At 45.1% G+C, this 11,775-nt stretch overlaps 2 protein-coding genes across 2 annotated transcripts; both read left to right on the forward strand.

The window, feature by feature from the left end:
* Window positions 1-2,629: 2,629 nt before the first annotated feature.
* GGI43DRAFT_411674 (5'-methylthioadenosine/S-adenosylhomocysteine nucleosidase family protein) lies at window positions 2,630-8,455 on the forward strand. The gene is made up of 4 exons (XM_083206743.1): window positions 2,630-4,333; window positions 4,458-5,101; window positions 5,161-5,811; window positions 5,873-8,455. Exons 1-4 carry the CDS (start codon window positions 3,378-3,380, stop codon window positions 8,104-8,106), a joined length of 4,485 nt encoding a protein of 1,494 aa, XP_083058076.1. The 5' UTR covers window positions 2,630-3,377; the 3' UTR covers window positions 8,107-8,455.
* On the forward strand, window positions 8,456-11,655 carry GGI43DRAFT_411678 (P-loop containing nucleoside triphosphate hydrolase protein). Its single transcript, XM_083206744.1, has 2 exons — window positions 8,456-8,858; window positions 8,922-11,655. The coding sequence occupies exons 1-2, from the start codon at window positions 8,521-8,523 to the stop codon at window positions 11,098-11,100; spliced, it is 2,517 nt and encodes an 838-aa protein (XP_083058077.1). The 5' UTR covers window positions 8,456-8,520; the 3' UTR covers window positions 11,101-11,655.
* The last annotated feature ends 120 nt before the right edge of the window (window positions 11,656-11,775 follow it).

The raw sequence follows: 11,775 nt of genomic DNA on the forward strand, positions 1-11,775 counted from the left end.
CGCTCATCCGCCGGTCGAAATTCTACTGTTTATGCCGTTAGAGCCTTTTCAAAGTAAATATCCTAACTTTATGATGTCTTGCCTGTGTCCAATATCGCCAGTGGATAGTATACACGGAGGAAACGATGCACGCCCAAGAGTTTTTTAAATGATTTATATCTAAATACTTCGTCGCGGTATACGATGGCTGTATAATTTTCCGACTCTCCACTATACAAGTTCTATCACTGGGGTGGTCACTCCGCCTATGCTCAACCATATTTCCTCACCAAGTTCACAATCCATAACTTGAAACCTTTCGTATTTACCCATATTGTTTCCAAAGCCATAATCTCTTCTATAAGCTGAAGGCACATAAGCATTGTGATAGTCCACTTCCCTAGCCTTTCAATGTCAGGTTTCCCCGCCAAAGCCATAAAATGCATAATACAGGGGGTTGCCTGTTGCGAACGCCAATGTCTATGCAACCAGATATAGCCAAGAGGCTGAGATGCACCACTGGATGAAAGTGAAGAGAGGGCATAGCGGTTGTTGAGACCCTTTGACCCGCTGGATTCCCCAGCTATACTTAGCTTGGCGATGCTTGCATCTAGGAGCATATTTGGTTCGCGGTTGAATTGGCACGTTGCTGCAGGAAAACCAAATCCATGCGGATTGTTAAGATAACTTGCCGGCTTTCGAAGTTTGTTAACTTCCCAAAAACCAGGACCAGCTTTTTTGAAATAAATATCAAGTTGTTTAGACCCATCGAAAGGAGCAAACATCTGATTTGTGTGAGCTTTGTTAGGCTCTATCGCTCGATCGAAAATAACAGCCTGTTCCCAGCCTAGCCATGACCAGCTAGGAAAAGCAGGATTACGCAATTCAGGATTATGCTGCTCAGTGCGCCAGCAGAAACCCAGATCAAATGCAAAAGTGGGCAGGCCAAAGCAGAACGTGGTTACGGCTCCGTCTATTACCCCTTTGTACATTTGAAGTATACCCTGAAACGCATTTATCTTGTCTGTTTTCTTTGTGGTTGTTCGTGAAGAGTAGTGCTCTACTGCAGATAAATACGACTGTAGGCCATCACCATCTCCGATATTCATAGAGAGCATCCCACCAACAATATTATATCTGTCCAACTTTGTGCGCCCATTCTCCCTGGAGAGTTATTCCCCCGTTCCGCTGTATACGCCAGACTGACATTGCATATACAATCCGTGGGACGTGAAAAAGATCATGCGGTGCGAGAGAACCTTTTCTTGATAACACCATGCGCGACGACTCCACGGCGATGCTTCAATAACTCTATATAGGGCATCAGCCGTTTCACAAGTACAAGCATCGGCTGTAAAGCTTGCTGATAATCCTGTGTTTGCAGTGCTTCCTGAAATAGCACTGAGTGTGCATTTTGCGGCGGTGTAGATTTGTCTCATGCGCAAAATCGAGAGTCTCATATCTCGATGCGAGTCTTGCTTAATACAAAGCGCATCAACCCATAAGTAACGCTCACCGAGACAGTGGCAAAACGCAATAGCATCTCTTACTGTTTGGGGCATCTTGGGCCAAATGGCGGCAAGGCCTCCCTCTTCTGCAAGCTCAGCTGATGTATCCGCCGTGAGCTTTGGCTGATCAACTGGCCCCCATACGTATGATAATGCCATATATTGGCAATTTTATGGAGCGACAGTGATACAGCGTCGAGAGGTATCAATAACTCTGAGCTGAACTCCAGAGGAAGTTGGCCATTGAATCGGCAAAGGATGACAACTGCTGTGACTAGCTTCCTCCCTGCATCGAGCTAGCCACTGACGAATAGGCTCCATGCGCGTCTCGTCAAATTGTAACATTGAAGGTCCACACTGGAAGATAGATATCGGCAACGAGCATGGATTTCTCCTTTGAATACATGTAGAAGCTTGAGCCTGTACCGCTTGCATAGGAGTCGTAGCTGAGGTGCTGGGAGCTTTACTGACGACGTTTGTCTGGATGGATTTAGGAGTTATCTCATCTGGAGGACACCGACAAGATTCTCCCGGCCAAAGGTCATTGTACAAACGACGAGCTTCCTTCCAATCCGTGTCCCAGTTTCCATCAGAACTATGAGACAGTTAGTATTGCCAAATACTTATCCTATTAAAACAATTTGTTAATCAAACCTGATTGACGTACGACAGATCAACACTACCTGGCGCTAGTAGGTATGCCCTCAACAAAACACAAGCGACAGCAGTATCGTAAGGTTTACTATAAGTTTTGCAAAAGACTTCTTGAACTTCCTGACTTAGGCGGAACGGCTTGTGCCCGTCCTCCGCAACTCCATTAAACCAGATTCCGTGAACAAGATTAGCAACTGGCGGTGTGTGCCGGGAATCATCGTCGGAGGCCCTGTCACAAGCACATCCGCTGCCTCCAGAATCATTGGCACTTCATTTGTTAATATGGGCCAGATACTCTGCCACTCGGCTTCGTCCCAGCTATTAATGGTGTAGTAGTGTATGTACCTACTCGTCGTCAGTTGTTAACTTACATGCACCTACAGCAGAATGTTGACGTTACCCCATTATGAACTCTAAGTTAATTGATATTCATGAAATATAGGCGGCGAGGATACTAAAAAGACGCAATGCTTGAAATGTGGAAATATCGGGTTTTAATTGATGTCGCCTATCTTACAGCCGCGGAGTCCATAGTAGAGGTTGCTGTTGGCTGCCTAGTACTCAGATTGATCCTCGCTAGGCTGAATTGTGCGAACTTGCAGGATAGTGGCAGTGTAGGTGCACCTTCCCAGGCTGAATCTGGAACAATGCTGCAGTTGACCTAAAGATGGTGATGCTGGCTCATGCGATTCGAGAAAATTGGGCCATCACGCAATATGTTGTCTCGTAGCACAAATCTATAATCTATTACTCTATTTTAGGGAAATTGGAGAAATCAGACGACCCGATACACGCAGAGTTCGATTTTTAGATTTTCGTCTTCCATGTCTCAATTCGGATCACCTGCCGCTATATGCAAATTGCAGCCCGCACAGCCACTACACCATCCAATACAAAATCATTAGGCAACTACAAAAAGGCGACAGAACTATTAGCATCTGTGCGTGTCCCGACAATGTGAGTGAGCTTTCGCAAGTACTCCAGAGCTTCTACTCCTCTGGGACTCGGTTGCTTAAAACGAGCTGCCGTTTTAGATTAGCTTCATAAAACGCTGCTCGTTAAGATTGAAGCAGCCTATCAAGTGCATGCCGCTATATTTATTTCTTGGCGGCTGGAGCAACCAACCAACACCCATTTTCTTGACCCTTTACAACTTAGTGATGCCGCCGCGCTCTAAATCCCGCACATAAGCAAGAGCCGACTGGTACTGATATTGAATAGCATCCCTAGGTCAACATGGCCAAGGTAACCAACTCGACGGTGTCTAGGGCACTTGCTAAAATATTACATGATGTTGGTGATCATCACATCTGCCGAGGAATTCGGAAAGATGGACACCGCTGCCGGAGAGTGCTCAAAGACAGTAGGCGATGGCAAATTAAGGATTTCCAGTCCCGCTTGCGAAGAATGGCAGAATGCCCTGAAAATGATGACTTTTACGATCGGCTAAAGGAATTTATTTCCCTTACGCACTGCTTCATACATCGCGAATATGCCCTCAACGATTTTAATAACTGGAGGAGAGAACAGCAAGCTGCTTTAAACTCTATACCAATTACACTACCAACAAGTGAGATACCAACGGATAAGCAGCATGAAAATTACCTGGAAGATTTTCTCCATGAAAGCAGCAGCGAGGAATCTATGATCTCTATACCTGACGATGACGAAGATGAGGTCGAAAGGGGAGAGTTTAGTACACCTAATAGCTTCATATCTGAAAAAGTTTCGCATCCAAATACCATAACCAAGATAATTAATAGTTATACGGACAAATATCCTAGAAACTCGGCTTATATGACTCAAGAGACAGCGAAAAATATCATCACGTCTCCTCCCACGGATTCGGGATATGGTTCCACATCTGGGACAGAGGGCAAACTTGGCATGTTAAAACGGCATACGGATACAGCGCAGCCGGCACAAGAAATACCTGATCAGGACATTGGCGACACAGCTACCGAGTATTCAGATGAATCTAGAAGCACGCTTTCCAAGAAGCAGGGTTTCGTATGGGAGCTAGCAAATGAGCTGTTCAAAAACATTAGCTCGCTAAATGCGGACGAAAAGACCCAAGCAAGAGTCTCGAATATTCTACCCGAGCTGCTCCAGGCATTTGCGTTGAAGGTTGGTTATGGTGTTAAAACACAAATGCACCGAGATGTCATGGCTTTTGTGCACAGGTATAGGCGGTGAGTGATTTATACATGTTTAGGGCCACTGCTTCGAGTAGATTTGAGGCTGCGACGAGAATGCTCATTGATTGCCTATTTTAATTATTTTCTGTTATATGTGCTGACTGTGCTGTTCATCTAGTGAGATCACAATGAAATTTACAGATATTAGTTTCAAGAAAGACTTAGATGATCCCGGCCAAAAACCGCGTGGGGCGGAAGGAATGAGCTGGCAAGATCGCACGAATCTCTGGCTCGAAAAGACTTCGTTTGAGAAACCACCGCCAGATGAGCTTCTACAATCAGCGGCAGAAAATGATGAAGCTCCAGAAGAGACTTTTCCAGACGAAGACGAAGAAGTGTCGGAGAACTGGCATATTGCCTACCGCAAATTTCTCACAAGCAATAGCGCTTACGAAGAGCTCATCGCCCAATTGCAAAGAGAATTTCATCTGGTTCCAGCAGAACTAAATATTTTTGGAGAGATTCGACAAAAAATCATGTCTTCACTCCCATCGCCTCGGAAAATCAGTAAGAATATATCACCACGGAGCTGTCACGCCATATTTGAACTTGACTGGGACATTGTCAGGTTTTTCGATACTCAGGGGTATTCAAAAGAGTCGTACGAGGTATTTGAAGGCGTTATTGCAATTACTGGGTCCTGTCAAGATGCCCAAGCTGCAACTTGCGCTCAATATATAAAACAGACATGGCCCTATATGGGAGAAATAGTCATTCAGCTGATCAAAGACGCCCTCAAGGGTGTGGGTCGCGTGCATCAGTGTAGGTATCCAATTCTCATCAACTTTTGCTGCATTTGGCTGAACTCAGTTGACTTAAAGTACCCAATGGAACGAAAATTATGGCCCGGATTAACCCATCCAATTTTTCAATAGAAGCCAATGGAGTCTCAGTTTCCATAGCCGAGATTGGGGAACTATTTTCTTGGCTTGGAGCTGCTCTGAGAACCTCTCCACGACACAACGGACTGGTGTATTGTGTGCCAAACGTTCGTAATATTGTTCCAAAATCCACAATGTTCATAAATATTAATCTACCGCCATCGTCTCCTCTCGTTATATTTGCCATCGATTTTGCGATGGAAATAGTCCCGCAAGCTCTACCAGCGGCAAATGGCCAGTGTTGGCACGATATTTTCAGAAATCCGGTTATTGTGAGAGGGTATCCCATTCCTCAAAGACTTGAATGGAATACCGGTCTTGAAATTTCTCTTAATATTATGGCAGGGCTGGCCCGGACTCGGAGGGTCAACCGATTTAAAGAAAAAGTATACGTCAAGGGCTTTTCAACAATGCTCGTTCCAACCAAGAAAAATACGGACATTATTTGCTGGCATCTAATCTATAACAAGGATGGGGACCATATATCCTACTTAGATGATGACCAGGATCAAGAACAACATATTGGACAGCTAGATCTAGAGAACTATAGACATGTTTTGGGATGGTGCTCGGAAGCAAAAGTATATGCTGGTAAGCACTTCTGTCGAATATTCCCTACTATTAATGAGTGTTTCTCACAAATATTATAAAGGCTCTGCAGGAGCACATCACCCTGTAACTCACTCGAGGCTTCCCAAGCCTCATACAGACTGTGCTCTTTCGGGTGTGAGTATTTCAGAAGGAAAATTGATTCTGAATGGCCCAGCATTCGTCATTGGTGTTAGAGATACACCAGTCTACATCTCTCGCAAAAACAATATCCGGCGATTGAAATGGATATCCACCAAATTCATTCTATTATGGGATGAGCGCGACAAACGGGGCTGGCTAGTTAATGGTACGACTGCTCTTCTACACATCATACGAGCTTTTTTGTCGCACGCAAAAGAGGACAATTTCAAGTCTGCATTTCACTTTAAGGACGAGGATCTGCAAGAGGCAGAAATCCCTTTTACAGCCGATTCCGCCATTGCCGTGCTTCTCAACCCCCACAACAGGCGCCTTAAGCTTTATGAGGAAGAAGACGGCGATGACGACGACGAATATCTCTTTAAGACTCAAATTGACCATTTTTACAACACCTTGGAGAAGCTTATTGATTATCAAGCAGATATTGCCGGACTCTGTGGCTCCAAATTGAGTAAGAGTCCGCGAAGATATCTGGAGGGATGGGATTTCGAGGACATGGCGAAAGAATGTCCTACTTTATATCCACGTGTGGCCACTATAGCGGATGCCGGCAAAGGATGGGTAGATTTTATCAGGGCTATCCATGCTGTTACACTAGTCGGTCGAGGTTTTGGCGATATTATCAGGCCCGCGGGTCAAGGTCAATGCGATTACTGGACTACGCTACCAACGAAGCGATATTATATTGCAAGCTGTGTTTCTGACTTGAACCGTCTTTTGAAAGAAGCCGGTAATCACCCAGATGGTCATGCCTTGCTCTGCGATGATTTGATATATCATACACCGGCCTCTGTCAATACGCCCTGCCAATGCCAAGTTACGCCAGGGCAGAGACGTTGTGAGCCTGTTCGAACGCTGATTCCGTCGACAATGTCCACAGATATACCTTTTAAAAAGTATCCAAGCCAGTCCAAAGACTTGGGAGCAGTCGTTCTCGGATATAATTCCCATTTCCCGTTGGTCTGGGGAGACACTGGTCCTCCCCAACAAGGTAAACTTATGGAAACGGAGGCTCCTTCCAAGGCGATTGAGGAAGATGTAGATTCTGGTTTCGGCTCAAATTCAACAGTGTCGGAGCTATTGAGCCACTCCTTTTTCCAACCAAAGTCGGAAACCGAATCTTTGACCAGCCCTGAGGACCTTCAGCCCCAGACAACGAAGAAAGCGATGCCAAATATCACGACGCCGATTGACAGAAAGATTTACACGCGGAGCCAGTATACTGTAGGAATCATTTGTCCTTTGGCAAAGGAGCTCCAGGCAGTTCTTGCCCTCTTTGACAATAGACATTCCGATCTGAGTACTGTACTAGGGGACGACAATCAATATTCTCTTGGAGAAATGGATGGACACTGGATTGTCGCGACGTGTCTTCCGAATATCGAGTACGGCACGAACCCGGCCGCAAGCGTAGCTTCCAGTATGAAGTGTAGCTTCCCTTCAATTCGGTTCTGTCTTCTGGTTGGTATCGGCGGTGGTGTGCCTTCAGAGAAGAGAGACATTCGCCTTGGTGATGTGGTTGTCGGCCAACCCACTGGCACCAGCCCAGGCGTGCTTCAGTATGACCTTGGAAAAGAGGAAGATGGTGATAATTTTCGCCGTACTGGTTCGTTGCAACGCCCACCGCGAGTGCTAACCGCAGCCATTAACTCCCTGAAGGCGCACCCAGAGCTACTTACTGGCCGGTTACGTGACAGCCTTTGCAAGATCATAGACTGCTGGCCGGAATACAAGCATCCAGGCCAAGAATTGGATGTACCATCTCAAGTTACCTGCGTGTCATGTGCTTCATGGCAGTGGCTTCTCGGATCGTGTTCTCACATACGGCAGCGCGTTCCGCGCACGACAACTTTGCCTACGATTCACTACGGGATCATAGCATCGGGAAACCGCGTCATCAAAGATGTGAAATTCCGCAACCGAGTGGCACGGGATCATGACATTCTGTGCTTTGAGATGGAGGCTGCTGGGGTGGTTAATACGATTGACTGTCTGGTGATCCGCGGTATCAGCGACTATTGCGACGCTCAAAAGAATGATATATGGCAGGAATATGCGGCTGCTACTGCTGCGGCTTATGCGAAGCTTTTGCTTGGATTTGTTACTAAAAAGGATTATCATGGCAGCATGGCCTAGTCAAGATTGGCAAGCAAGCTCAACTTTTCGTGTTTGGTCTAAGTGAATTATCGTAATACACCATGTGCATTTCATAGTGCTTTATGTTTACTATCAATCGATGTCTGAGTTATATTGAAAACCCCAGTGGGAAAGGCTGTACTATTTACGATGGTGTTAACATGAATCTGCGGCCTGCTGTTTATAAGGAGCTTTTAAACACCAGTTCTCCATTTAAATGCGTACGACCGTCCAGTCCTTCCAATCCATTTAGCGTTTTCAAGTCTTTTACTTCCTACAATTCTAAATTTAGAATGCTGCGCATGCGCGCAAACCTGCACTAAGCCCTATCTGTAGCTTGTGCATTGGTTGGGCGTTGGCTGTACATTTGGACGCGGCTGTGGGAAATTAGGTGGAAACGTGAATACGCCATGGATGAATACATCTCTCCGTATCTACTTGAAGCTCATTAGTCTTTTGCTATTGATCGTTCTGAGAATATTTGAGTCTCGAATGAGAGATAAAATCATGAGTCATGATCGCACCATTTCATCCAACGCCTTTGAATCTGGCGCTCAGATTCACCAGGGAGATACGGTTATTCATAACTACAATTCAGACGCGCTGCCTAAAGCTCGTCGCGTAATCCCCTTCAATCGCAACGAGGATGTTGTCCATCGCCCGAAGATCGTCGATCAGCTCAATATGCTTTTGTCACCTGCTAGAGAAGGCGAATGTTGTAACGCCGCTCTATGGGGTCTTGGTGGATCAGGGTGAGTCAATTAATTATATGCAGTGAACCCATGGGATGTTCCATAATAACATACCATATCTAGTAAAACCCAGATCGCCCTCGATTACGCTTATCGCCGAAGCCGCGACGACCCTGCATGTGCTATCTTCTGGGTGCATGCTGATAATGATGCTACTTTCGAGCGAGATTATCGAACGATTGCTAGAAAGCTCGGCCTGGACAACAAACTCGGCAGCGAAGAATTGCTCTTTAAAGTGTGCGACTCCATTGAGTCACAGCCGCGGTGGCTCTTGATTCTCGACAACGCTGACGATTTGGCACTATTCGGTGTCGGCGATACGTTGGATCAGGCGAAGAGCTTGGTCAAATACTTGCCACAGGGCCCTGGAGGAAGCGTTTTGTGGACTAGCCGTGATAAACAAATTGTGGCTCTCGTTGGTCCCCGGCGAGGCGTTCAGGTCACCCATATGAGCGCTGAGGAGGCGAAAAGGTTACTTACAGTAACCAGAGATGAGAACATTCGCAATAATGAGATCCAAGATGCTCAATTACTACTTAAAGAGCTTCAGTGGCTTCCCCTGGCGATCTCACAAGCAGGGTTATACATGCGGAGGACTGCAACGCCCATTGAAGAGTATTTATCAAAATTACTAAAGAAAAAAAGCAGATGGGATACTCTTAAACATACAGAACATGACAGGTACAGAAGGCCAGGTGTACCAAATAGTATCCTGGAAACATGGGATATCTCTATTAAGTGCATTGAACAAGAGAATAAGACAGCGTACAACATTTTACACACTATCGCATATCTTGACAATCAGAATATTCCACTATCAATGATGCTTGCTATATTCACGACGAAGATTGATTTCTTACAGCAGCAGATGTTATGTGAGGAAAACAAAGACACATTCGACACAGCAATCATTCGGCTCAAAGAATTCTCGTTGATTAATGAACGTAAAACCGAAGATGAAGAGCCAAGCTTTGATATACATAAGCTTACACATGAAGCTATTCGCTATAGGCTCAATCAACAGGATATCTACTTTAAGGCACAATTTTTGAGCATCGCTGCATCAGCTATTAGAGACCTCTTCGCTGGAAGCCAGCGGCAAGAAACATGGCACCTATGCGAGAAGTATGAAGCACATGCGATACGAGTTAGTGACTGGGCAGAAGCCTCTGAAGCTGAATTACATGTAAACGGGATTAAAACATGTCACTTTGTATCCTTCTGCTTAAAACGAGTAATACGTTATTTTTATAACCGTGGACAATGGAGAAAAACTGTGCTATTGAAGGAGAGAGCATTGAATTTAAAGAACAAGACTTTGGGCGAGAACTATCCTGATAATATAGTGTATACGTGCAGTATTGCCCTGATATACCTTCGACAAGGGCTATATAACGAGGGAGAAAAATTTGTATTACGAGCCCTGATATTTTCAGAAAAAGTTTATGGCGAGAAGGATCCTCTTACTTTGACGATGATGAGCTGCCTCGTGACGGTATATTACTGCCGAGGCCAGTTTAAGGATGCCGAGAAACTTCAAATGAAAGTCCTCTCAATGCTGCACGGGAGTCATGGAGAGAAATATCTTCGAATAATTGAAGCCATGAGGCTCCTTGGGTATATATACGACAGACAACATCTATTTGATAGAGCTTTAAAGCTTAAAGCGAAAACTTTAGCATTGTGTTATGAAGTTCTTGGAGAAAAGAATCGTGTTACACTTGATGTTAGGCAAAGCATTGCGCTTACATATATTGAGAAAGAGGAGTATAACAAAGCTGAAAAACTTCAGGCACAGATTATCTCACTATGGCGAGAGTTTCATGGGGCGGCCCTTGCAGACTTACCTACCGCTATGGCTCATCTTTCAAGAATATATCAAGGCCAGGGGAGGTACGATGAATCTAGGAAGCTACGAGCAAGAATATTCTGGCGACAACATGAGGTTTATGGGAAGAAACATCCCAAGACTATTGAAGCTATGATGCATCTTGCGCTCGCATACTGCCTAGAAGGTAGACTTATTCTAGCCAATGGGCTCGGAGCGAAAGCTTTATCATTATTTCATGAGGTCCTTGGAGAGGAACATTTTCAGACAATTTTTGCTAAGAGGGATGCTGCGTTCATTTGTCATCGATCGGGTCTTTTGAAAATGGCTGGTAAGCTTGAAAAAAAGAGCAGTATTTTTGGAGCAGGAGATTTATGGTGGGATGTTTCCACGCAAGCTCTCAATCGTCGATGAAATTGCGGCCAGGCGTAGGAAAGAAATGTCTAAGACGCATATGCTAGCAGCATCTGCTATCCACAAGAAAAAGAAGCCTATCAGTCTCAGAATGGCTGCATTTATCAGACGTAAGACAGCAGCGTCTATCAAGCGCAGGAAAGAAGTGTCTGTTAATTGTAAAATGGCGGGTTTGATCAGGCGTAGGACAGCAAAGATAAGGAAGTATAGGCACCTCAGTTCATGAGATGGACTTGTTAGATGATTCACGTCTTATTAGAAAGGAAACTTGTATCCGGTATAGGTATCCATGATTACCATAATGCGCTCTTTCATATTCATTGCCAAAAGATGCAGCATACATGTGTGCGGCCTTTCTTTTCTGTTTAGGGAGCGAAGGGCGAAATTAATAAACCAAAGAACGGAGAAACTGGTGTCTTGGGGTCCATCTGAGTTTATGCGTAGCTCTTTCTTGGGATGTCTGCCATACACGGACGTGTACCTGCCTACGAGACATCTCAGCTGTTGACTTCTAATAACAGTCAAATGAATCAAATAAATAGCAATTCACCTGCATGTTCAATCACATACGACCATAGGTAGTGGAAAATTCGGGGTCCCGTCTGCTCCCCCATAGACAAGCCACTAACCGGCAGATTAGTAGTTGAGTGGGTGACCATCAGCGAACACCGGCTG

Source organism: Trichoderma evansii (assembly GCF_050947405.1).
Source record: "Trichoderma evansii strain SZMC 28006 chromosome Unknown GGI43scaffold_18, whole genome shotgun sequence".
NCBI classification, from domain to species: Eukaryota; Fungi; Ascomycota; class Sordariomycetes; order Hypocreales; family Hypocreaceae; genus Trichoderma; species Trichoderma evansii.

Coding starts and splice junctions, on each gene's coding strand:
- GGI43DRAFT_411674 (XM_083206743.1), top strand. CDS start 3,378: ATGGCCAAGGTAACCAACTCGACGGTGTCTAGGGCACTTGCTAAAATA. Junction 5,102..5,160: donor TGTGGGTCGCGTGCATCAGT/GTAGGTATCCAA, acceptor GTTGACTTAAAG/TACCCAATGGAACGAAAATT. Junction 5,812..5,872: donor GGAAGCAAAAGTATATGCTG/GTAAGCACTTCT, acceptor AATATTATAAAG/GCTCTGCAGGAGCACATCAC.
- GGI43DRAFT_411678 (XM_083206744.1), top strand. CDS start 8,521: ATGAATACATCTCTCCGTATCTACTTGAAGCTCATTAGTCTTTTGCTA. Junction 8,859..8,921: donor TGGGGTCTTGGTGGATCAGG/GTGAGTCAATTA, acceptor TACCATATCTAG/TAAAACCCAGATCGCCCTCG.